Raw genomic sequence first — 27,403 nt, 5'->3', positions numbered from 1 at the left:
GATGCTGGAAACTAGATTCGAGATTAGAGTGGTGCTGGAAAAGCACAGCAAGTCAGGCAGCATCCGAGGAGCGGGAAAATCGACATTTCAGGCAAAAGCACTTCATTAGGAAAAGAGGCAGGGTGTCTGCAGAGTGGAGAGATAAATGAGAGGGGGGTGGGGGTGGGGAGAAAGTAGCATAGAGTACAATAGGTGAATGGGGGTGGGGATGGAGGTGATAGGTCAGAAAGGAGGGTGGAGTGGATAGATGGGAAGGAAGATAGGCACGTAGGACAGATCATGAGGGTGGTGCTGAGCTGGAAGGTTGGAGCTGGGGTGAGGTGTGGGAAGGGGAAAGGAGGAAACTGATGAAATCCACATTGATGCCCTGGGGTTGAAGTGTTCTGAGGCGGAAGACGAGGCATTCTTCCTCCAGGCGTCGGGTGGTGTGGGAGCAGCGGTGGAGGAGGCCCAGGTCCTCCATGCCCCAGAGTGGGAGGGGGAGTTGAAATGTTGGGCCACAGGGTGGTGGGCTTGATTGGTGCGGGTGTCCCAGAGATGTTCCCTAAAGTGCTCTGCGAAGAGGTGTCAGTCTCCTCAATATAGAGGAGACCGCATTGGGAGCATCGGATACAATAAATGCTTTTGGTGGATGTGCAGGTGAAACTTTGATGGATGTGGAAGGCTCCTTTGGGGCCTTGGATGAAGGTGAGGGAGGAGGTGTGGGCGCAGGTTTTGCAATTCATGCGGTGGCAGGGGAAGGTGCCAGGACGGGAGGGTGGGTTTTTGGGGGGCGTGGACCTGACCAGGTAGTCACAGAGGGAACGGTCTTTGCGGAAAGCGGAAATGGGTGGGGAGGGAATTATATCCCTGGTGGTGGGGTCCGTTTGGAGGTGGCGGAAATATCATCGGATGATGTGGTTTATGCAAAGGTTGGTAGGGTGGAAGGTGAGCACCGGCGGGGGGTTCTGTCCTTGTCATGGTTGCAGGGATGGGGTTTGAGGGCAGAGGTGCGGAATGTGAATGAGATGCATTGGAGGGCATCTTCAATCACGTGGGAAGGGAAATTGCGGTCTCTAAAGAAGGAGGCCATCTGGTGTGTTCTGTGGTGGAACTGGTCCTCCTGGGAGCAGATATGGCGGAGGCAGAAGAATTGGGAATAAAGGATGGCATTTTTGCAAGAGGTCGGGTGGGAAAAGGTGTAATCCGGGTAGCTGTGGGAGTCGGTGGGTTTGTAAAAAATGTCAGTGTCAAGTCGGTCATCATTAATGGAGATGGAGAGGTCCAGGAAGGGGAGGGAGATATCAGAGACGGCCCGGGAGAATTTAAGGTCGGGTTGGTGAAGTTGATGAATTGCTCAAACTCCTTACGGGAGCTCCCATTCACCCATTGTACTCTTTGCTACCTTTCCCCAGCCTCCTCCCTGACCTATCACCTCCATCCCCACCCCCATTCTCCTATTGTACTCTATGCTACTTTCTCCCCACCCTCACCCCCCTTCTTATTTATCTCTCCACTCTGCAGGCACCCTGTCTCTTCTCCTGATGAAGGGCTTTTGCCCGAAATATCGATTTTCCCGCTCCTCGGATGCTGCCTGACTTTTCCAGCACCACTCTAATCTAGACTTATGCGACTCAACGTTGTCTATCTGATATGCTGCTGGTAAGGATGCCCTGAGGCATGGTACGTTGGTGAGACCAAGCAGAAGCCACAGTAACGGATGAATGGACACCGCACAACAATCAACAGACATGAGTGTTCCCTCCCAGTCAGAGAACATTTCAGCGATCCGGGACATTCGACGTCAGAACTTCGGAAGACCATCCTCCAAGGCGGACTTCAGAACAGGCAACAATGAAAAGTAGCCAAGCAGAGGCTGATAGCTAAGTTTGGTACCCATGGGGAGGGCCTCAACTGGGACCTGGGGTTCATGTCACACTACAGGTGACCCCATTGCACTATACACTCACACGCACACACGCACACACACAAACACACACTCACACACACACAAACAAACACTCTGACACACACACAAACACACACAGACACTTCTACACACACACACTCACACATATACTCCTACACACACGCACACACTCCTACACACACGCACACACTCCTACACATACATACTCTCTTACAGACACACACTCATGCAGACCCTATCTCATACACTCACACGTACATTCCCACACTCACAGACGCACCCTCTCACAGACTTATACCCCTTTACACTCACACTCACACACATACACACACTCTCTCACAGACCCCCATAACATCCCCCCAATACCCACACACCCACATACACACATACACATATAAGTTTGTCGGGTGAATCTGTACTTGCAGAACTCCATTTTACTTTACTCAAAAACTGCCTGAATCCATGTAAGATTCTGTAAATCTGTATTCCAGATTAGAATCAGCCCGACCATTGTGGCACAGACAGTCTCACAGAAGGAAGCTCACACCTTCCATTATCTGGGCTAACGTGACACCAATTGTTAAAGTTCACTTGAGAATGTAATTTTTAAAAATGTTTTGCGATTTACATGTGTAAGAACTGAACCAACATGGTCATTCTAATTGATGAGAGACTTAACAAACAATCCAGGTCTTTATCAATATATAATTTCAGTCACATCACACTGTAAACTTTGCTATAAATTCTGTGTGTCTTACAATCTTCTACTCCACAACCACCTGATGAAGGAGCAGCACTCCGGAAGCTAGTGTGCTTCCAAATAAACTTGTTGGACTATAACCTGGTGTTGTGTGATTTTTAACTTTGTCCACCCCAGTCCAACACCAGCTCCTCCAAATTAAAAATAGTCAACTAAATCAAATATTTACTTTTCCTCTTGTGCTGCATGTTTCGTTGTGAGGTGATAAAACTCTGCAATTTATTTTTCCTTTTTAATCAAAGTCTGAGCAAAGTTCAGAGATCGTAGGCCCAGAGATAACAGATTCCCCGATCACGGATTCCAGATTAGCTTCGAGCTCTCTCCTTCTGTGGCTCTCTCGGTCTCTGTGAGCTTCACCTTGGGAGCTGTTCCCTCACACCGCCCCATCCCTCAGACAGTCCCCCAGTGAAGGATTCTCACTTACCCCCATGAGAGACCAGTCCAGCTTCTTGAGGTCCAGTTAGTGCAGGTTTCCGATCAGAGGAAGCGGGGTCGGTCCAGGAGGGAAATTCCTGGGAACTCTCCACCGAATAAAGGACACGGCCAGGAAGAGAAAGAGGCCAGCAGCGATAGGGCCAAGGTATAGTCTGTGGGGTAGAGCTTGAGGAGAGCCATTGTGCCCAAGTGCCCACACACTAAGTGGAGTCACTGGTGTTCCTGATGTTATAACGTAGGCTGTCCTTCACTCCAACTCTCCACTTAACAGTTCCCAAAGAACCGCCTCATTTTGCTTCATCGCCTGTGTCTCTTTAACCCCTACCTTGCTGTGTGCTGGGCTATTAAATTAAACAGGTCGGTGTACATTCCCGGAGCTTCAGTTTGAAGTACAGGACAGTTTCTGATAAAGGGCACAGAAAATGGTGGTGCCCTCACCTGGAGTCCCTGGGGGGAGTGATGTTCAGGCACAGCAAGATCCCACTCAGAGGAAGTGCTGCAAACATTCACAGCTGACTCTGGCTGAGCTTGTCTGGACAGGTTAACCTGACGTGGTTTTATGGTAAGATTCTCATTCCCAGGATACAGGTTCCGATGAGAAGTAAGGATACCCAGTCACCTTCCACACAAGTAGCAAAGCAGAGAATTATATCTCTGCAGGTTTGCTGTTCCAAATCACACCTTAAAGGTTATTGACATCCATGTGGTGAATCATTGCTTGGTAGTACAGTCTTGAGCATTCCTAATAAAAGAGGCATTCTACTGAGGACTTGCATCTGGTACAGGTCATAGAGTCATACAACATGGACACAGACCCTTCGGTCCGACCAGACCATGATGAACATAATCCCAAACTAAACTCATCCTACCTGCCTGCGCTTGGCCCATATCTCTCTAAACATTTCTTTTTCATGGACTTATCTATAAGTTTTTTAAACATTGCAACTGTCTACTACTTCCCCTGGAAGTCCTTTCCGCACACGAACCCCTCTCTATGCAAAAAAGTTGCCTCTCAGGTCTTTTTTAAAATTCTTTCTCCTCTCACCTTAAAAAATATGCCCCCAGGCTTAGGGAAGGGACACTGTCATTCACGATTTTATCGCTCAACCACAAGTTCATCCCTCAACCTCCTGCACTCCAGTGAGAAACAGCTCAGCCTATCCAGCCTCTCCTGATAACTCACACCCTCCATTCCAGGCAAAGTCCTGGTAAATCTCTTCTGAACCCTCTCCAGTTAAATACTAACCTTGCTATAACGGGGCGACCAGAACTGAACACGGGCCTCCAGAAAAGGCCTCACCAACATCCTGTTCAACCTCAACATGAGGTTCCCAACTTCTTTGTCCAAAAGTCTCAGTAATGAAGGCAAGCATGTTCAATGCTTTCTTCACCATCCTGTCTACATGTGATACATGCCAAGCAATTACGTCTATGATCTCTTCTGTTGTCCGGTCTGAGGGAACAACAGGTTGTGCTACACGAGAAGAGGTTGCTCATTCATGGGAAAATACGGTCTGACTGGGCGAGATGATTCCATGCACCAGAGAATTATTTCTTGCCAAGCATTTGGTTAAATTCAAATCAGGCTGACTCTGACTGACCAAGACATTGCCGTGAGGAATACATGTTTTGCTGAGACAGCTCCACAGAGGTTGGTATCTTGTCACTGAGTCACCCTTTATTGAATGGCCCTTGACTTTAGTACTGCCTCAGTCAGAGACAGGGACTAGAGTGTCGGCATCTCATTGTCATTCTCAGTGTCTGGCCTATTCTCTTTCAATGTTCCTATTGACCCTGCTTCCACAACCCTCTCAGGTACTGCATTATAGATGGGAATGAGAGGCACTAAATGAAATCTTACCCTCTCTTCTGATTTGCTGTTAACCAATGATCCTCCCAATTCCAGTGTTTGTCCATTCATCCGGTTCACTAATATCCTTTCGGGAAGGAAATCTACCATCCTTACCTGATCTGGCCGGCATGTGACTCCAGAGCCACAGAAATTTGGTTGACTCTCAACTGCCCTCCGAACTGGCCAAGCGAGCCACTCAGTTGTATCGATCGCTAGAAAGTCACAACAGAGACCCACAGCCAGTGGACTGCAGCGATTCAAGAAGGCAGCTCACCACCACCTTCTCAATAGGGACGGGCTGTCCATGCTGGCCAAGTCCCACAAATGAACAAAAAAATTAAGATGGTCCTATGCTAAAACAAGCCAACCCAGTCAGGAGTTAGTTTGTTGACCAAACATTGACCAGCTCGAACATTTCACATGCAGGTCAATGTTCTGGCGCTTGAGCAACCTTTATGGAGTTAGAAGAATTGTTGACGCACGGGGAGGTTTGGTTGATAAAGCCCACAGAAAGTCTGGATGATTTCCAGGACTATTCCTTGTGCCAGGAATTCAATGATGAGAATTATCTAGAGCCACATGGGAAAGGAGTGCAGTACCTTGAGTCAGCAGGACATTGGCAATTGGCCAATCTCAACAGCAAATAAAAAGTAGGGAGGTAACTGGGTTTGATTGTCAACCCAACAGCTTAACCAAGGGAGGGATCAGCTTGAGATCCGATTGCTGGAATTTAAATGACAAGAGGAAGCTCAATCACATTCGGGGTTTGGACGAGATGGTGATACTTTTCTAGCACTTTAGCCTCTGGGTCACAAGGTTCTGGGTTCATTTTGACTCTCAGCCTGAGCATGAAAATCAGTGCTTGTGCTCCTCTGTAGGACACATTGAGTATTGCATTGTTGAGCTGCCGTGTATTATTTGAGACAAAGTCACAAACTGTCTGTTCGGGAGGATACAAACAATCATCACGACACGGTTTTGGGATGTTATTCCCAGTCACCAAGCCCACAGTCACCATCCCAGAAATCAGATTGCATGGTCATTGTCACATTGCTGTCTGCTGGAGCTCGCTGTGTGCAAATTGCCTGTCAGATATAACATGAGAAAATGTGAAATTGTCAATTTTGACAGGAAAAATCAAAGAAACCATATTTTCGAAATGGTGAGAGATTACACAGCCCTGTGGTGCAGAGGGATTGTGGGGCATGAAGCACAAAAGGTTTGTGTGCAGCTGCAGCAAGTAATTAGGAAAGCGAGTCAAATGTGAACATTTATCACACGAATAACTGAACATAAAAATGTAGGCAGGTTATGCTTCAGTTATACATGGCACAGCTGAGATCACATCTGAATTATTGCCGACAATTTAAAGAAAGACGCAAAGACATTTGGAAGCAGTTCAGAGAAAGTTTCCCAGAATTATACCTCGAACATGTTAGTTTTCTGATAAGGGAAGGTTGGACAGGCTTGGCTTGTATTATAAAGGAGTGAAAGGGGATTTGATTTCACACATAAGGCCCTGACTGGTCAATGTCAGGTCATGAGATGAGATATTGTTCATCAATACAATTTTGCTGTTTCTGCTGACCCTGGATACCCAGGTGTGAGATGGTGTGTCTGAATGGAGTCTATCTTATTTAGCTCGTCAGTAATGGAACACGACATGATGGATGTTATCGTCAGCATCAAGACAGGGCTTTGTTTCTGATAGGCTGTGAGGTGGTCACATGTCCCAATGCTGTCATGGCCAGATGCATCGGCACAATGGACAGTGATGAAGATTAGGCTTATCGCTCATATTGGTTCCCTCAATCCAGCCTCAGCCACCTTGACTAGTATGGGATGCTGCCAATGCACTCATGGTGATCAACATTGAAGGTCACCATGCAAAGCACATCCTCTAGCCTTACCAACATTCCAAATGACGCCCAGCATGGAGGTGAACTGATACATTGGCTGACTATTGCTTTACCTGTCTGTGGAACAGCTTTCCCAATTTGGTTTAGCTCTCTAGGTATGGGTGCTGGGTCACTGCACAGAGGGTGCCTTTATTGTTTCCAGTAACTGCACTGGTACTGGGTGATCCATCCAGTTTGATTCATATTTCACTCCTGTGTTCAGCTGATGCAATGGATTGGTGGTTCATTTCAGAGGGCATTTAAGTGTCAAGCATGTGGCTGTGGGTCCAGGGTCACATGTAGCCTATTACCTCACTGTATTTGATGTAAACATACCAATTGTACAACAAGTGTTGGTGAGATATTAATTCCTTATGTAGAGATAATTGAAGAGTTCACTGGGTGAAGCACATGGGACCTGGGCTGTATTCAGAGTAATGGGACTAACTACATCACAGCTCGATGGGAGGGATTGGCAGCAGTTTGAGAAAAACACCCTGACAGGTACATGCATGTCATAGACCAGACTGGGTGGAGAGAGCAGATTGCCTCTCCTGAAGAACATTAACAGGTTTTTACAATCATCTAACATTTTTGTGATGATCACTCAGCAGACGAGATTTTATTTGAGATTTATGAACTAATTTATTTCAAATTTCCCAAGCTGCCTCGTTGGGATTTGAACTCACATCTCTGGAGCATTTGTGTAGATTTATGAACATAAGAATATGGCCACTATATTCCCATGCTCTGACATGACAAAGTACGATGAACAACTGACCCGGTATCACTCAGCATTAACACTAAAATTACCTCCTCGATCAACACAGTCCTCCCCATTTCCTAGTTAATTCCTCACCAATTTTCTTTTAAGGAAAATACATGATTTATCTTCAGGCTGAAGTCAATGCCCCCAAACTGATAGATGAGAGAACCAGAAATAATACTCACAGGCTTGACCATGACCTTTGCAGGAGGTTAGCTTACCAGATTGTCTGAATATTTAATATTTGCACTGCTTAAACCTCTTCTCTCAGAAGCAGTAGAGAGGAGAGTTGAGGGAATGGGTGGGGTATCCATTTCAACTTTCATGCAGGAAACGACTGTGGATGATCATTGAGAGGTAAGACCATTGCAGAGCTTGACAATGCAACTGCCTAATGTACAAAACCACAGTCAAATTCATCAGAGGGCAAACACCAGTCAAACGGCAGTGACTGATTACTGATTCAGGCCAATGTGGGAGGGACGAAGGTCCCAGGAGTATCCCAGAAACAGCAAATGGATCATTGCTATTCAGAAACCGAGCTGAGCTTTCTGATATCGGATATTTGTCGCAGATATATATTTCATAAAGATACCGGGGAACATCTTAGTTCAACACCATCCGAGTGAATGGGCAAATGGGTTAATCATCTTATCTCAGGCAGTCTCTTCAAGAATGTGGCACACCTATCCAATCATCTTAGACAGTCTCTTCAAGAATGCGACACACCTATCCAATCATGTCACACAAAAAACGTGTGCGTCCTTCCTGCGTGCCCACTGGTCTGCTGCAGCGCTCACATCAATAGGGACCAATAGCAGTGAGAGGCAGACAGAACATGGAAACTTTTACACAGGAGGGCTGATTGTGATAATGCAATTGATGTGGATCCAGGGACTTCCAAAAGACATTGGACAAATTGCCACATAACAGGCTTGCTGCCAGAGGAAACGCCCCATGGAGTAAAGGAGACAATGACAATGTGGAGTTTGAATGTGTGGGAAATTAGATACTGCTGCAAAATGATGTTTTGTTTTTGATTGCAGGAAGGTTTCTAGTGGGAGTTGTTCACCAGTTGGTCCTGGGAGCAATGCTTTTCTTGATGTAATTGAATGACTTATACTTAAACGGAGAGGACACAACTTAAATATATGAAGATGAATCCAAAGTTGGGAAGTATCCTGAACAGCGATGATGATAACATCAACTTCAAGAGGAGATGCAAAACAAATTAAAGGATGCAATTCTGAGGGGAGTGCAAGTCCAGAGAGACTGGGAGAACTGGGGTTAGGAACTGAAAACAACAAATGCTGGAGATCACAGCGGGTCAAATGGCATCCATGTGGAGAGAGCAAAGTAATGTTTCAAGTCTAGATGACTCTTCATCAGAGCTGACATGAAGTGGGGGGGGGAGGGGGCAGCATTTATGCTATAGTTAGGTTGGGGGAGAGGGCGTGGGGCTGGCGGGGTGTAGAGTGCTGGTGGAGAAAAGATGTTGATTAATGTTTGGAAGGAGAGAATGGCAGAATAATGGTGTGTCTAACTACCAGATGGGAAAGGACAGGCTGTCCCACTGGGGTGGGGGGAGGGAACGAGAGGGCATGGCGACAGAGGATGCAACAAATAAAGCTATAAAGGAATAACTTGGAGAAGGTAACAAATAAAATAAAAGAAAAGGAAGAAGTCGGAGGTGGTTCACAATCTGAAGGTGTTGAACTCAAAAAAGAGTTGTGGGCCGGGACCAGTGTGGGACTGGAACAAGGATTGTTCCACATCCCCCAAAAAGAGGCAGGTATAACTGGAACCCATGCAGGTCCCCTTGGCCACTCCTTTGACTTGGCAGAAGTGAGATGAATTAAAGGAGAAATTGGTCAGTGAGAGAACAAGTTCAGTCAGGGGGAGGAGAGTGGCACTTAAACTAACAGGCATTTTTGCACAGTCATCTCAGTAATCCCACACACCAGACAGTGTCTCATCATCTCATTAAGGGTTATAGTCATAGGGCCATAGGGATGTACAGCACGGAAACAGACCCTTTGGTCCAACTCGTCCATGCTGATCAGATATCCGAAATTAATCTCGTCCCATTTGCCAGCACTTGGCCCATATCCCTCTAAACTGTTCTTATTCACAGACCCATCCAGATGCCTTTTAAATGCTTTAATTGTACCAGCCACTACCACCTCCCCTGGCAGCTCATTCCATATACACAGCACCATCTGTGTGTAAAAATTGCCCCTGAGGGAACTTTTGAATTTTTCCCCTCTCACCCTAAACCTATGCCCTCTAGTTCTGGACTGCCCCACTCCAGGGAAAATACTTTGTCTATTTATCTTATCCATGCCCCTCATAATTTTATAAACCTCTATAAGGTCACCTTGCAGCCTCTGACGCTCCAGGGAAAACAGCCCCAGCCTATTCAACCTCTCCCTATAGCTCAAATCCTCCGACCCCAGCAACGTCCTTGTAAATTATTTCTGAACCCTTTCAAGTTTCACAACATCTTTCTGATGGGAGGGAGACCAGAACTGCACACTACATTCCAAAAGTGGCCTGGCCAATGTCCTACTGTACAGCTGCAACATGACCTCCCAACTCCGATACTCAATGATCTGACCAATAAAGGAAAGCATACCAAATGCGTTAAAATAGATTCACATGCTCCTGTCAGTCAGCCGATTATGAACGCCGTGTGACTTGTTGGCATTGTTGGTGGCACTTTCCACCTCTTTGCAGTTATCCTGGGATCCCGACCGAAGCCAAGAAACCACCTCAGGCACGTCCACCTCATGAGACAAGACAAAACAGGCTGGAGAGGGGTGTGGGAATTGACACAGCTTCCATGTAGAACTACAAGAGAGGGCAGCACCACTTCTGTGCCAAGAGGCTGTCCTATACTGAAACTCAAAAACACTCAGTGAGACAAATCAGGAAAAGGGGGCTGTTCTTTGCCAGTGGGGGACTGGACTGAAGGACAGAACACACTCTAACATCACTGGTGTCTGAGCACTCTGACACAATGGCTCTCCTCAAGCTCTTCCCCACAGACTACACCTTGGCCCTATTGCTGCTGGCCTTCTTTCTCTTCCTGGCTGTGTCCGTTATTCGGTGGAGAGTTCCCAGGAATTTCCCTCCTGGACCGACCCTGCTTCCTCTGATCGGAAACCTGCACCAACTGGACCTCAAGAAGCTGGACTGGTCTCTCATGGGGGTAAGTGAGAATCCTTCACTGGGGGACTGTCCGAGGGATGGGGCGGTGTGAGATCACAGAGACCGAGAGAGCCACAAACCGAAGCAGATCCCTAATCCCTGATCGAGGAATCTGTTAGTCCTGGGGGCTGTGTTCTGAAAATCTCTGATCTCTGATCTCTGATCGGACCTTGACTCTAAACAGAAAAAAAACAAACCAATTGCAAAGTTATGGAAGCTCAGAGAGTCTGGCACAGTGGACAATCTGGGAAATGTTCAATTTAATTAACATGCAAAATTAATATGTGCCATTCCTGACAAAGCCTGAAACATCGACTCTCCTGCTCCTCAGATGCTGCCTGACCTGCTGGTCTCCAGCATCTGCAGCCCTCACTTTCTCCCAGATCCTTACAATCACATATTTAAAATATAGAGCGGATAGATATAAAATCATGGAAGAAGATCTGGGAGAATTGAAAATCTCTGGGCTTTTTTTTTATGCCATTATAACCAGAGATATTGACATTGTGAAAGATCAGGAAAACACTGGAATTCATGTCCTGATCAAAAAACCAAAGTGAGGTCAACACAAAGGGAAGGGACTGATTTGTGAGAGTGAGTGTTCCTTTGAGGTATATCCCAGAGCCAAGTGTCCATCAAATACGTGGTGTTGGGGGAACAGAAAAAAAATCTTAAAATTCAGTCCAATAATCGTGAACAAAATGAAAGCTGATTAAAGTCACCGCTTCCCAACGCAATTTGAAGTCCATGGGTCCGTACCACCACAGGGCGCCCAAGGGTGGGTATGGGGTGGAGTAGGTTTGCAAGGGAAGGATTGGGAAAGCAACAGCTCTAAGGAATTTGGGACTTGGGAGAAAAGGCAGGTGTTTCTGCGGCCCCAGCTGGGAATCCAGGGCAGTGTGATGTCTCTCCGGTTCCTGGTTCATGAACGTCACTGAATGCCTGCAGAACACTCAGAGGGTGAACAGCTAGTGGCTATGCACATCAATAGAAAGAGGGATGGGGCCCTGCAGTTCGAGTTGAAGGAGCTGGGAATGGAAATAGCCAGCAGAACGTCAAAGGCAGCAATCTCAGGATAACTTACAGTGCTACACACCGGTCAGGAAACCTTCAGTGGGATAAGCAGATAGACACATAGAGTCGTACAGTTATAGAGTCATAGAGATGTACAGCATGGAAACAGACCCATCTGTCCAACTCATTCATGCCAACCAGATATCCCAACCCAATCTAGTCCCACCTGCCACCACCCAGCCCAGATCCCTCTAAACTCTTCCTATTCATATACCCATCCAGATCCTTTTAAATTCTGTAATTGTACCAGCCTCCACCACTTCCTCTGGCAGCCCATTCCACACATGTACCATCCTCTGTTTGAAAAAGTTGTCCCTTAGGTCTCTTTCATATCTTTCCCCTCTCACCCTCAACCTATCCCTACTTATTCTGGACTCCCCAACTGCAGGGAAAAGACCTTGTCTATTTACCTGATCCATGCCCCTCATGATTTTATAAACTCTACAAGGTCACCCCTCAGCCTCTGACGCTACTGGGAAAACAGCCACAGCCTGTTCAACCTCTCCCTATAGCTCAAATCCTCCAACCCTGGCAAAGTCATTGTAAATCTTTCTGAATCCTTTCAAGTTTCAAAACATTCTTCAGATAGGAAGGAGACCATTATGGCAGGGGATATAACACAGGAGCGTGAGCTTTAGACTCCTCAGAGGTTAGTAACAATTCTGGAGCAGAATGAGATTTGTCCAAGCTGGATGTTTACGCATAAATAGAGGCTAGACAAGCATCCTGATGGGATAGTATGTTAATGCTGTTGAGAAGGGTTCAAATTAATTTTTCGGGGGAATGGGAATGAGGAGATAACACTAGAGAGGAAAAGCCAGGAATTGGAAGAGGCAGCTAGCAAGAGAATGAAAAAGGTTACTTACATTCTGAGTAAGAGGAACAGCAGTAAGGTCCAAAAAACAATCACTGGGCCTACCCGTGAATGCACAGAGTGTGGTCAATGATACTGGTGAGTCGCTGATGCAGATAGCCAGCCACATGGGACCATGACAACATGGAAGTAAGTTAGTGCTGAATCTACAAGGAGAAAGTATTGCTGTTCCTTCAGTGTCACTGGCTCAACAGTGGATGTGCAAAGTGACTTGAGAGTTTGGGTGCACAGATCTTTGAAATAACATAAGTAGGTTCAGAATATAATCAAGAAAGTTGGTTGAATGTTGGCCTTCATACCTGGAATACAAAAGGATGAATAAATTAAGCTGCAGTTAGACAGGACCCTGGTCAGAGCCCACGTGGAGCACTGTGAGCAGGTCTGGGCTCCACACCTCCGGAAGGATGGAATGGTCTTGGAGGGAGCACAACGAAGGTTTACAGGAATAATACATGTCCTTCAGGGGTTAGGTTATGAGGAGAGATGATCCAAATAAGGCCTGCTTTCTCTTAAATTTAGAAAGATAAGGGGTGATCTGATCAAAATCTTCGAGATTGTTAACATGAAAAGGGTGGATAAAGATAAACTATTTCCACTGTTTGGAGAGTCTCGAACGAAAGGACACAGTCTGGGCCAGACCGTTCGGGAGGGAGATATGAGAAAGGGTGGTAGAACACTCTTCCACAAATGGCAGTGGGTGTGGGATCAGTTATTAGTTTTAAACTTGAGGTAGATACAGTTTTATGAAGCAAAACCATGAGGGGATATGGGCCAAAGGCAGGAACATGGAGTTCGGCCAAAGATCATTCATGATGTCATTGAGTTGTGGAGGGAGCTTGAGGGGCTGAATGGCCTCCTTCTGTTTCTATGTTCAACATTCTGGAATCCCTTTCCCAACACCATTGAAGGTTTACCCACCTGCACTGCAGTGAGTCAGGAAGGCAGCTCACCAACACCTTCTAGAGGAAAAAGATGAGCATCAAATTCTTAAGAATTGGGGATTAATATTCTTTCCTTCATTTTTCGCCCCTGAATTGTGCTCCAGCTGATTAGAAATAAAACCTTAATGAAATAAATCTCTCTTTGTTAGCTTGCAGAGAAATATGGCAGTGTATTTTCAGTGGAGCTCGGACCGCTGAAGGCAGTGGTGTTGACTGGTTATGATGCAGTGAAAGACGCTCTTGTGAATCACGCTGATCAATTCAGTGGGAGGCCAAACTTACCGATATATGACGCAGTTTCATTCCGAAGTGGTAATTTCCCTCTTTCATCTCTATGTTACTCTTTGATCATTTCCATCTTCAATCAACTCACCTGATCATGGTGGTCAAAGTGACCCAAAATGTTATGATATTGAACTGTAGCATTTTAGCCACTATTTCCTTCAATTATCAATACCCAAGCTTTTCATTCCCAATAATCCTGGGTTAGGCCAATGTTTATCAGCGATTACAACTGAACTGGTCCTGCTCCCCTACCCTTTCCTCCACCGCTGAAAAGCTTTCCCTCGTCAGGCACTTATGCTATTCTCTTTTGAAAACTTCCATTGAATTTCCATTGATCAGGCACTTCTGATCATCACCATTCAATGTGTCTTTCCACAAACCCTCTTTGTTTCTTTTGCCAATGCTATGAGCTCTGTGCCATCTGATTCTCAGTCCTCCAGCCAATGGGAAACATGCAGTGTTCACCTACTCTGACTAGATCCCTTATGATCTTAGATATCTCCATCCAAAAGCTCACACAACCTTCTCTTCTCCAGGTGACCACCTTTGACAAGCGATCATCATTCATTCATCTGATGGCGACCCTTGCTCAAGCATTTCCCAACAATGTGGCGCTCAGAATTTAATACAATGCTCCACTTCAAGCCAAACAAGCATGTTGTTAAATTTCAATAAAACTTCCTTTATTTTTGCTGAAGAAATACACATTCTATCAATCTGTTACCTTGCATTTTGCTAGAAAATGCCAAAGTAATGTCAACCAAAATTTGTGCTGCGTGAGAGGAGGGCTACTATCAATTAAAGTCATTACATTTACACATCCACATAAATACATTGTGCAACTTCGACATCTCATTCAAAACCCCAATACGCTCGAGCTTCCTGCTGTCATATTAAATGGCAGGGATCAGATCCCGAACTGCTAACAGACCTCACATCCCTCCCTTGGTTACGCTGTTGGGTTGGCAGTCAGACCCTGTTACCTTCCTACTTTTTATTTGCTGCCAATTAACTTCTTGCCAATACCTTGCTGTCTCAAGGTACTGCATTTTTCATCACATTTCTCAAGATAGTGTTAATCATCAAATACCTGGTACAATCCCCTGCGTCAATAATTTGTCTAACTCCATAAATGTTGCTCAAGCATCAGAACTTTAATCTTCACGTGATATATTGTAGATGGTCAATATTAAATCAACAAATAATTTTACTGTGGGACAATCTTAAATATGAACTGACAAACACTGAAATTGGGAGGGTTATTATAGTATCATAGAGTCATAAAGCACTGAAACAGACCCTTCGGTCTAACCAATCCATGCTGAACATAATTCCAAACTAAACTAATCCCACCTGGCTTCGCTTCGTCCACATTCCTCCAAACATTTCTTATTCATGTACTTATCCAAATGCCTTTTTAATGTTATAATTATATCCACTTCTACCACTTCCACAGGAAGTTCATTCCACACACAAACCACACTCTGTATAAAACAATGGCTGCCATCTCTTGTTTAAACCTTTCTCCTCACACTGAAAGAATATGCCCCTCGCCTTGAAATCCTCCACCTGGGGGGAAAGGACACCTGTCATTCACCTTATCCATGTCCCTCATGATTTTATAAACTTCTACAAGGTCACCCCTCAACCTCCCACACTCCAGTGAAAAAAGTTGCAGCCTCTCCCCATACCTCATACTCTCTAATCCCGGGAACATCCTGGTGAATCTCTTCTTAACCCCATCCAGTTTAATAATATCCTCCCTGCAGAGGGAGACCAGAATTGGACAGACAACACCAAAAGAGGCCGCTTAGTTACAAAAACCAATCAGAGGGAAGATGAGATTTGGTTTTACGGCTCTCATTGTCACCTGGAATGCAGTACCTGGGATGGTTCTGGAAGCAGGGTCAACAGGAACATCCAAAGGGGAATTGAGAATGACAACATGAAGAGGAATCTTGTGAAGGGAGACCAACGGGCTAACGCCTCCAAAGAGCACTCATGGATACAATGGTATTCGTCTTGGTTTTTGTAGAATGGTGTAATTCTCAGGAAAGGAAAGGGTGTTAGAAACCTGGGGTTTGGCAGCACTCACAGCAGAACCCATGTACAATATTTGATCAGCTTTTCGTGTGTCACTTTCAGGCGTGATATTCAGCGACGGGAAGTTGTGGCGGGAGAACCGAAAGTTTGTGATCTCAGCTCTCCGAGGATTTGGCATGGGCAAGAAATCCATTGAAGACAGGATCAATGAAGAGGCCAGCTTTCTTGTCAATGTGTTTGAGAGTCACAAGGGTGAGTGCTTGGTGGGTCATAACATGCTGGAATTCATGGTTCCCTCGAAATTGACATCTACAGAAAAGATTTTCACTTGAATAAAAGATGCCAACACCAACTTTAGATCAAGATAATGTTCCAGGGCAGCATCCACATACCAATGCTGCTGCTGCTGTGAAGATTCAGGTCTATGCTTCCCCTCAGTTTAACTCAGTCCTGCCTGATCAGCAGAGATTCTGCCACTTGTGGGGCAAGTCTGCTTGAAGAGTTCGCCACACGAGTCCTTTGACCATCGCCTCCACGTGTTGGTGACAGGCTCTCACGTATACAGCAGAGATGTGGGTGGCGAGGTACCTAGACTTGCTGAGCTACGGCAGTGGTGAGGCTCCCAAGTCAGTCACTGTAGGGGTGGCCCAATGGGGCCCTCAGGTTCCAGGTCCCAATACAACTTGGAGATGAGTGGAAAGCACCATTGTGGGATTTCTTATTTTAAAATGTGGGCTGGTCCGTGCACACCGATTCCCACAGGACACAACAGGGTGTGACACTGGTGCAGTGGCAAGGGAGTTTGAGGGTAATTTGAGTCCAGACTCTGGTGTGTAAGCACGGACACAACATGGTCTGTGTCTGGTTGTCTGCTCCTGCACAAAGCTTACTGAATTACTTCCATTCCTTCAGTGTGGACGGTGGTTGCTAAAGGTTAGGTGCGATGGGGTATTAACAGCCTTTCTCATGCTCTTCCCAACTCTTGGGTCAATTTAGACATTTGGTTGTTCAAACCAATGGTTCATTTCACCCCGAAGATCTGTTTGTTCCTCCTTGACCTGGTGTGACATAATTGACAAGTAAAGTCACCGCCGTCCTTCTCTCTCACTGAGTAGACATGACTGGTGCTGAGTTTAACCTTAAACATGCCTCAGGTAAGGGGTGAGGTTGAAAAGGTGGGACCTTTATAGCAACCACTACCAGTGTGAGAATTGACACCATGCTATGTTTTCAAAATTTTACGCATGGAATTGGCACTGCTGACTGCCAGCAACATTTTTGCCCGTGTCGAGTTGCCTCCTGAGAAGGAGACGGTGAGCTGTCTACTTGAACAATTCCAGTTCACATGCTGTAGGTTGACCCATAATGTCCTGATGGAGGGAATTCCAGGATTTTGATTCAGTTATGCAAAATAGCCATACATTTCCAAGTGAGGATGGTGAGTGGCTTGGAGGGGAATTTGCAGGTGGTGATGTTCCCACGTATCTGCTGCCCTTGTCCTTCGAGATGGAAGTGGTCATGGGTTTGGAAGGTGCTTCAAAGGATCTTTTGTGAATTTTTGGAGTGCATCTTATAGCTTGGTTGAAGGGCGGTACGGTGGCTCTGTTGTTAGCACTGCAGCCTCACAACACCATTGACCTGGGTTTGATTCCAGCCTCTGTTGACTGTCTGTGTAGTTTTCACTCTCTCCCAGTGTCTGTGTGGGTTTCCACACCATGGTCCAGTTTCCTCCCACAGTCCAAAGTTGTGTAGGTTAGATGAATTGGCCAAGCTAAATTGCCCACAGTGTTCAGGGATGTGTAAGTTGGGTGGATTAGTCAAGGTAAATGTAGAGTTATAGTGTAGGGAAATCAGTCTGGGTGGGATAATCTTCAGAGGGTCAGTGTGGACTTGTTGGGCCAGTGTTTCCACACTGTAGGGATTCCACGATACTAGCTACGACAGAGCATCGGTAGTGGAAGAATGGTTCGTTATGGATGTGATGCCAGTCAAATGGGCTGCTTTGTCCTGGATGGCGTCTGGCTTCTTGAGTTTTGTTGGAAATGCACACGTCCAGGCAAGTGGGGAATTTCCATCACACTCCTAATTTGTGCCTTGTAGATGGTGGACATGCTTTGGGGGATCAGGAATTGAGTTCCTCTCTGCAGTATTCCTAGCCACTGGCATGCTCTTGAAGCTACTCTGTTAATGTGACCAGTCCAGTTGAGTTTCTGGTCAATGGTAACCTCAATGAAAGTAAGGGATTCAGTAATGGTAAAAACTCCAGGAACTTCCTACGTACGTTCGAGACACCACCCACGCCCTCCACCTCCTCCAAAACTTCCGTTTCCCTGGCCCTCAATGCCTCATCTTCACCATGGATATCCAATCCCTCTACACCTCCATCCGCCATGACCAGGCCTCCAAGCCCTCCGTTTTTTCCTCTCCCAACGTCCCCAACAGTACCCTTCCACCGACACTCTCATTCGTTTGGCCGAACTGGTCCTCACCCTTAACAGTTTCTCCTTCGAATCCTCCCACTTCCTCTAGACCAAAGGGGTAGCCATGGGCACACATATGGGCCGCAGCTATGCCTGTCTCTTTGTTGGCTACATAGAACAGTCGATCTTCCGTAATTACACCAGCACCACTCCCCACTACATTGATGACTGCATTGGCGCCACCTCATGCTCCCGCGAAGAGATTGAACAATTCATCAACTTCACCAACACATTCCACCCTGACCTTAAATTTACCTGGACCATCTCTTACACTTCCCTCCCCTTCCTGGACCTCTCCATCTCCATTAATGATGACCAACTTGACACTGACATTTTTTACAAACCCACTGACTCCCACAGCTACCTGGATTACATCTTTTCCCACCCTGCCTCTTGTAAAAATGCCATCCCGTATTCTCAAATCCTCCGCCTCCACCGTATCTGCTCCCAGGAGGACCAGTTCCACCACAGATGGCCTCCTTCTTTAGAGACCGCAATTTCCCTTCCCACATGGTTGAAGATGCCCTCCAATGCATCTCGTCCACATCCCACACCTCCGCCCTCAGACCCCACCCCTCCAACTGTAACAAGGACGGAACACCTCTGGTGCTCACTTTCCACCCTACCAACCTTCGCATAAACCACATCATCTGATGATATTTCCTTCACCTCCAAAAAGACCCCACCACCAGGGATATATTTCCCTCCCCACCCCCTTCACCTTCCGCAAAGACTGTTCCCTCCGTGACTACCTGGTCAGGTCCATGCCCCCAAATAACCCACCCTCCCATCCTGGCACCTTTCCCTGCCACCGCGGGAACTGCAAAACCTGCACCCACACCTCCTCGCTCACCTCCATTCAAGGCCCTAAAGGAGCTTTCCACATCCATCAAAGTTTTACCTGCACATCCACTAATATCATTTATTGCATCCGTTGCTCCCGATGCAGTCTCCTCTATATTGAGGAGACTGGGCGCCTCTTAGCAGACCGCTTTAGGGAACATCTCCAGGACACCCGCACCAATCAACCACACCGCCCTGTGGTCCAACATTTCAACTCCCCCTCCCACTCTGTCGAGGACATGGAGGTCCTGGGCCTCCTTCACTGCCGTTCCCTCACCACCAGACACCTGGAGGAAGAACACCTCATCTTCCGCCTCGGAACACTTCAACCCCAGGGCATCAATGTGGACTTCAACAGTTTCCTCATTTCACCTTCCCCCACCTCACCCTAGTTCCAAACTTCCAGCTCAGCACTGTCCCCATGACTTGTCCTACCTGCCTATCTTCTTTTCCACCTATTCACTCCACCCTCTTCCCTGACCTATCACTTTCATCCCTTCCCCCACTCACCCATTGTACTCTATGCTACTTTCTCCCCACCCCCACCCTCCTCTAGCTTATCTCTCCACGCTTCAGGCTCTCTGTCTTTATTTCGGGCTTTTGCCCGAAACGTCGATTTTGCTGCTCCTCGGATGCTGCCTGAACTGCTGTGCTCTTCCAGTACCACTAATCCTAAAACAAGATTCAGTAATGGTAATGATCTTGATTGTTAAGGGATAAAAATTAGATTATCTCTTATTGGTGATGGTATTAGTCTGGCATCCATGTGGCATGAATGTTACTTGTCACTTGTCAGCTCAATCCTGGATATTGTCCGGATCTTTTTGCCTGCGAACATGGACTGCTTCAGTATCGGAGGTGTCACAAATAGGTGGTGTTCTCCTGCATCACAGTCCAGCCAACTGAGTGAAACCGACCCCTAACCCTCAATTCACCAATTTACCATAAATCATTACTTTCACTGACAATCAAACTGCCCTGCTCCTTAATTTGGCAGAATCTTTGTCTTCCTCCCACACTCCACTCCCTTCGGAGATGTAGGTTTGAATCCCACCGCTGCCAAGTCATTTTTTAAACTGGAGGATCCTGAGGTGGAGGACGGGAAAAAATAGTGGCTGTAACAGCTGCTCCATAATGGAGGTATTTCAGGTTGGAGATGATTTCCTGGAATTTTTGAAGAAGTAATTACTGTTTTATAAGCTGTTGCTTTGTTTACTTTGGGAAAAAATCAAAACAACAGTGTTTAGAAAAAAGAGAATGAAGTGAGACAAAACAGAGACCACATGGGAGGTTAGAAATGGAGACATAAACCTTCTAAGTTGTGTGACCCAGCAGTGACCCTGCACAGCTGTGTGACCCAGAAGTGACCCTGCACAGCTGTGTGACCCAGCAGTGACCCTGTACAGCTGTGTGACCCAGCAGTGACACTGCACAGCTGTGTGACCCAGCAGTGACCCTGTACAGCTGCGTGAGACAGCAGTGACCCTGTACAGTTGTGTGACCCAGCAGTGACCCTGGACAGCTGTGCAACCCAGCAGTGACCCTGTACAGCTGTGTGGCCCAGCAGTGACCTTGAACAGCTGTGTGACACAGCAGTGACCCTGGACAGCTGTGTGAACCAGCAGTGACCCTGTACAGCTGTGTGACCCAGCAGTGACCCTGCACAGCTGTGTGACCCAGCAGTGACCCTGCATAGTTGTGTAACCCAGCAGTGATCCCGCACAGCTGTGTGACGCAGCAGTGATCATGCACTGCTGTGACCCAGAAGTGACCCTGCACAGCTGTGTGACCCAGCAGTGACCCTGCACAGCTGTGTAACCCAACAGTGACCCTGTACAGCTGTGTAACCCAGCAGTGACCCTGTACAGCTGTGTGAGACATCAGTGACCCTGCACAGCTGTGTGACCCAGCAGTGATCCTGTACAGCTGTGTGACCCAGCAGTGACCCTGTACAGCTGTGTGAGGCAGCAGTGACCCTGCACAGCTGTGTGACTCAGCAGTGACCCTGCAGAGCTGTGTGGCCCAGCAGTGACCCTGCACAGCTGTGTGACCCAGCAATGACCCTGCACAGCTGTGTGGCCCAGCAGTGACCCTGCACAGCTGTGTGACCCAGCAGTGACCCTGCACAGCTGTGTGACCCAGCAGTGACCCTGCACAGCTGTGTGGTCCAGCAGTGACCCTGCACAGTTGTGTGACCCGGCAGTGACCCTGTACAGCTGTGTAACCCAGCAGTGACTCTGCACAGCTGTGTGACCCAGCAGTGACCCTGCACAGTTGTGTGACCCAGCAATGCCCCTGCACAGCTGTGTGACCCAGCAGTGACCCTGCACAGCTGTGTGGCCCAGCAGTGACCTTGAACAGCTGTGTGACACATCAGTGATCCTGCACAGCTGTGTGACCCAGAAGTAACCCTGCACAGCTGTGTGACCCAGCGGTGACCTTGCACAGCTGTGTGACCCAGCAGTGACCCTGTACAGCTGTGTAACCCAGCAGTGACCCTGTACAGCAGTGATCATGCACAGCTGTGTGGGCCAGCAGTGGCCCTGCACAGCTTTGTGACCCAGCAGTGACTCTGCACAGCTGTGTGACCCAGCAGTGACCATGCACAGCTGTGTGACCCAGCAGTGACCATGCATAGCTGTGTGAGACAGCAGTGACCCTGCACAGCTGTGTGACCCAGCAGTGACTCTGCACAGCTGTGTAACCCAGCAATGACCCTGCACAGCTGGTGACCCAGCAGTGACCATGCAGAGCTGTGTGACCCAGCAGTGACCCTGCACAGCTGTGTGACCCAGCAGTGACCATGCACAGATGTGTGACCCAGCAGTGACCCTGCACAGCTGTGTGGCCCAGCAGTGACCCTGCACAGCTGTGTGACCCAGCAGTGACCCTGCACAGATATTTGACCCAGCAATGACCCTGTAGAGCTGCCTGATTTTGCTGTTTAGTAATCAATGTATCTGGACATTGGAGTTCATTCTGACAAAAATGAACAAACAGTGAAATTCACAGTTGACCTTTGAGAAACCATGTGGGGATCTCACAACAGGGGAGCAGCAAAGTGACTAGTTTTAAAGTGTAATCTTATTGTGTTTTTTGGTAAATGTACAATTGTGAGAACAATTATTTTTTGATTATATATTTTTATTGAGATCGCTCTCTTTAATATACTTTAAAGATATAAAATATAGGTACTAAGTTATCCTTTTAGAGCAGCAAGACTGAGCTATTTTCTGTGTCTGTAGATTATTATGGTGTGAAGATGGCCTTTATTCGGGTGATGTGCTCTTCCTGTTGGATGTGGGAGATTAGGGAGAGTTTCCAAGTTATTATGATGTAACTGAGGATTCATGAGGGCAGAGTGGTGCATGTGATCTGTATGGACTTCAGTAAGGCATTCAACAAGGTTCCGCACGGTAAACTGGTTAGCAAGGTTAGATGACATGGAATACAGAAAGAGCTAGCCACTTGGGTACAGAGCTGGCTCAAAGATAGAAGATGGAGGGTGGTGGTGGAGGGTTCCTTTTCACTGGAGGCCTGTGACTAATGGTCTGCCACAAGGATCAGTGCCTGGGTTCACTGGTTTTTGTCATTTATATAAATGATTTGGATGTGAACATAGGAATTATTGTTACTACATTTGCAGATGACACCAAAATTGGAGGTGTAATGGACAGTGAAGGAGGTTATCTCAGAGTACAATGGGATCATGATCAGATGGGCTGATGGATCAGTGAGTGGCAGATGGAGTTTAATTTCGATAAATTGGAGGTTGGAATAGCAAATCAGAGCAGACTTATACACTGAATGGAAAGGTCCTGGGGAGTATTGCTGAACATTGGAGTGCATTTTCATAGTTTCTTGACAGGATAGTGAAGAAGGTAGTTGGTCTGCTTGCCTTTATTGGTACATTGAGTATAAGAGTAGGGAGGTCATGTTGCGGCTGTACAGGACATTGGTTAGGTCACTTTTATAATACTATGTGTAGTTCTGGCCTCCCTCTCACAGGAAGGATGCTGTGAAACTTGAAATAGTGCAGAAAAGATGGAAAAGGAATTTGCCAGGTTTGGAGAGTTTGAACTATAGGGAGAGGCTGAATAGGCTGGGGCTGTTTTCCCTGGAGTGTGGAGGCTGAGGGGTGACGTTACAGAGGACGATAAAATCATGAGGGGCATTGATAGGTTAAATATACCAGGTCTTTTCCCTGGGGTGGAGGAGTCCAGAGCTAAAGGGCACAGGTTTAGGGTGAGAGGGGAAATATTTAATAGGCACCTAAGGGGCAGTGTCTTCACACAGAGAGTGGTGCGTGTGTGGAAATGTGCTGCCAGAGGAAGTGGCAGAGCCTGGTACAATTACAACATTTAAAAGGTATCTGGATGGGTACATGAATAGGAAGGGTTTAGAGGGATATGGGCCAAGTGCTGGCAAATGGGATTAGATTAATTTCAGATATCTGTTCAGCATGGGAGAGCTGGAGGGAAGGGTCTGTTTCCACACTGTGTACTTCTATGTGCACTTTGTTGTAATTTTGACTTCCTGCTTCCTGATTAATCCCAATTCTTCCCAATTCTGACAAAACTCAGCAGGTCTAACCTTTTGAGTCCCCGTCTTTAGAACAGAAACATTGAATAGAGAACTGGACAGATTCCTGAAGAAGCAGGGAATAGAGGGATATGGAGTGTGTGGAGGCAGAAGGGTTTTAGTTCAGAAAGGTTTCATGCATCAGTACAGGCTCGATGGGCCAAAGGGCCTGTTCCAGTAATGTACTGTTGTTTGTTAAAACACTAACTCTGCTTTCTCCCCAGGGATACTGCCAGATGTGCTGAGTTTCTCCAGCAATTTCTGTTGTCGCTTCAGATTTGCAGCCTCCGCGGTTCTTTGTTTTATGTGAGTAACTTGTGCTTTGTAAAAGAGGACAATGATTGAAGTATTATTACTGTTTAGAGGCCTTTTTGTAATGGAATTCTGTGTTTATTCACAGGTCAGCCTTTTGAAACTGCACAGATTATGTATTTGGCTGTGAGCAATATCGTCTGTTCCATCATATTTGGAGACCGTTTTGATTATAACAATGAAGTATTTATCCATCTAACAAACATGGTTAATGAGAACACGAGACTGTTGGGAACAGCTCCAATACATGTAATTGTCGTTTTGTGGTATTGTACTCAGGCTGAGTGTTGAGGTCATTTGCAATTTGGTGTGTGTGACGGTTTCCACATCTGACTTGTTACAGGTTGAAGACTCTTGTTAACATTGTGTCTCAGCCATAAATGCTGATATGTGAGACAGGCTTACGTGGGCTAAATTGGAAAACTTTTGGTCAGAAAATAAACGTGGAAAACTATTTTAAAATAAAGCAAAGAACTGCTGGCAATCAGAAAATGGTTGGGAAGTTGCTGGAAAGACCCAGGAGGTCTGGTCGTCTCTGAGGAGAGAAAGTTTCAGGTCCAATGGCCCTCTTTCAGCACTGACAAAATTAACCTGGCCTGGCACTGAACGTGTTGTCACCGGAATGAGTTTTCTGAACTCATTTAGAATGAAATGAGGTATTTTATAGAATCACAGAAAGATTCCCCGAAGTGGAATCATTCTCCCAGACTCTTGATATGGAGAGGGAGTGGGTGGGGGTGGGTTCGGGGGAGGTGGGGGTGGTGGTGGGGGAGGCAGTAATGCTTTCAAGAGATGTGATTCCCTCAGCTTCCCACATGAAGGAAAATGATGCAAGTGACCTGGGGGAGCTGAGTTCAAATCCTGCTGTGGTGGATGGTGGAATTTCAATTCGCTTTAACAATACAAATCTGGATTTAAGAGTATAATGATGAATATAATTGGCAAGAAAAGCCCAGCTGGTCCACTAATTTGGAGGAAATCTGCTATCCTTACTTGGTCTGACCTGTATCTGAGTTTTGGAATCCATATGTAACAGATGATAGCTGATAGGTCACCCATTCTGGATGAGAGCTAAAGCATTCAAACTAAAGCTGTAAATTTGGAGGGTTTATGGGTTGGGGTAGGGGCACTGAGGAGAGGAGAGGAAGTGCGGTGTTGCCATGACAATCTCCTATCTCCCATGAAGCATCACTGAATGTAAGTAGTTGCTGCACTGACCGTGGACGAGCGATCACTGGATCCTCCAAAGGCCTGATCCTGATGTTTTTGTTCCAATCCAGCTGTTCAACTCTTTCCCATCTCTGGGATTTCTGATTCCGAGCCGCAGGAAGATTATTCAAAATCAAGTGAACATGCATGAAATCTTTGAAGGTTTCTTCAAAGCTGCTAAAGAGACGTTGAGCGAGAACAGCATCCAGACACTCAGCGAGGCCTTAATTCTGAGGCATCAGCAGGTACAGTGACACACCTCTTCAGCACTCAGGGGAATCTCCTCAGATTTCAGACTCCACACCAGGACTTTGTGGGTTTTGATGGAGGAAGATTCTGTGTCAAACATCTGTTAAAATGTCGCTCAGTGCTGCCCCTTGTTTCTGGATACAACTACGAATGTGTAGCTTCAAGCGCTCACTGTATCTGATTATTTATCTCATCGTAGTGCTCATGACATCACGTGGATGCTCAATGTGTGCAGAATATAGTCTCATGAGTAATATAACTGAGAAATATGTCTTTCCTAATTTTACACATTATTTTCCCTGAACACTGCCCTTGAAATTACACCTGGATCTGTTGTTCAGTGCTTTGGAGCCACACTATTCTCATTTTGACTAGGAAATCAATCTCTTTAATGAATTTAAACCCCACATTCATTAAGTCCTGCCCCTTCATCTCTGCTGAGCTGCCAGAGTGAATTGAAACCTAATGGTGAACTCAGACAGGAAAGGCAACTTTCCTTCAGAGAATTGGAGGGTGATACAGCAGAGGGGAAGGTCGCTCGGCCCATCATATCGATAGCTGCTCCCTGGTAGAGCTATCCCACTCCCCTATTCTTTCTCCACTGCCTTGTCACTTATTTCCCTTCAAGTATATCCCCGACTCTCGTGTGAATGTAGCTTTGTGTCTGTGTCAGGAATTCCAGTCACTCAGCATCGCATTACAGTAGAGTGCTCCTTGTTGCCCCCTCCTACTGGACTTGTCCCTGACCCACCCTGCTCCTGCAATCATCTCTCGTTACTTATCCAGTCAAACCCATTCATGATTTTCAACGGTTCTATCGAATCTCCCCTTGATCTTCTCCCCTTCAGTAAATCTGCCCTGCACCCACGCCCCAGCATTGACATTTTCCCAAAAGTGTAACACCAGAACTGGATGCAATATTCCAGCTGAGGCCTCACCAGATTTTTATATATGTTTGTATATAAAACAGAATGGTGTGGGTTAACTTCCTGATGTACGTACTCAGTCCAACAAAAGCTATAAAGTTGCTTTAAAGGACTTCCCGACCTGTCCCTCCACCTTCAAATTGGTGAAGTCTATTGCCTCCCCAAAGCCTGACCATGAGTGAGTGTATTTCTCCTCCCTCCACTTCCCATTTCCCTGCATTGTATTCCATCTGCCAAGTCTGTCATTGTCATCGTGACATTCATGACCACAGGCTGGAAGGATCACTATCCTCGGGCACACATACCACTGTCCAGACATTTATGGAGCTGAATATTTTCCTGAAGGAGGCGACACACTCTCCTTTGTTTCATTTTGTCTTGAAGGAGCTGGGAGGTGAAGATTTAGAGAGTAAGAAAAAGGATATCGTGGTTACAATCACTGACCTGTTTGCTGCTGGCACAGAAACCACCTCCACTACCCTCTGCTGGGGACTTCTTCTGATGGTAAACTACCCAGAAATCCAGAGTAAGGAATCCTTCACTCTGTGTTTGTTAGATTAGATTTAGATTAGATTACAGTGTGGAAACAGGCCCTTCGGCCCAACAAGTCCACACCGACCCGCCGAAGTGAAACCCACCCATACCCCTACATTTACCCCTTACCTAACACTACAGGCAATTTAGTATGGCCAATTCACCTGACCTGCACATCTTTGGACTGTGGGAGGAAACCGGAGCACCCGGAGGAAACCCACG

At 46.6% G+C, this 27,403-nt stretch overlaps 3 protein-coding genes across 3 annotated transcripts in view; 2 read left to right on the top strand and 1 right to left on the bottom strand.

The window, feature by feature from the left end:
- Positions 1 to 3,674, bottom strand: part of LOC122546684 (uncharacterized) — a 49,946-nt gene extending 46,272 nt beyond the window's left edge. Inside the window, exon 1 of the mRNA XM_087979786.1 lies at positions 3,094 to 3,674. Coding sequence (XP_087835912.1) covers positions 3,094 to 3,099 — 6 coding nt within the window. The 5' untranslated portion in view covers positions 3,100 to 3,674. The remainder of the gene's footprint in view (positions 1 to 3,093) is intronic.
- The window catches only part of LOC148140922 (uncharacterized), a 245,778-nt gene that overhangs the window by 137,601 nt on the left and 80,774 nt on the right, over positions 1 to 27,403 (top strand). The gene's annotated exons all lie outside the window — the stretch shown is intronic.
- Positions 10,594 to 25,726, top strand: LOC148140927 (cytochrome P450 2H2-like). Its single transcript, XM_087979784.1, has 5 exons — positions 10,594 to 10,831; positions 13,869 to 14,031; positions 16,150 to 16,299; positions 24,352 to 24,512; positions 25,544 to 25,726. The coding sequence occupies exons 1-5, from the start codon at positions 10,640 to 10,642 to the stop codon at positions 25,724 to 25,726; spliced, it is 849 nt and encodes a 282-aa protein (XP_087835910.1). The 5' UTR covers positions 10,594 to 10,639.

This window comes from Chiloscyllium plagiosum, unplaced genomic scaffold (genome assembly GCF_037043375.1).
Source record: "Chiloscyllium plagiosum isolate Xiang-an unplaced genomic scaffold, Cpla_swu_hap1 HiC_scaffold_35, whole genome shotgun sequence".
Taxonomy (NCBI): Eukaryota; Metazoa; Chordata; class Chondrichthyes; order Orectolobiformes; family Hemiscylliidae; genus Chiloscyllium; species Chiloscyllium plagiosum.
Note: the sequence above shows the minus strand (reverse complement) of the source record. Positions and strands in the feature narration are given on the sequence as shown.

Excerpts from the sequence above, each read along its gene's own strand:
- LOC148140927 (XM_087979784.1), top strand. The coding sequence starts at position 10,640 with ATGGCTCTCCTCAAGCTCTTCCCCACAGACTACACCTTGGCCCTATTG. Across the intron at positions 14,032-16,149 it reads CGCAGTTTCATTCCGAAGTG|GCGTGATATTCAGCGACGGG; the intron begins GTAATTTCCCTC and ends TGTCACTTTCAG. Across the intron at positions 24,513-25,543 it reads TGGGAACAGCTCCAATACAT|CTGTTCAACTCTTTCCCATC; the intron begins GTAATTGTCGTT and ends GTTCCAATCCAG.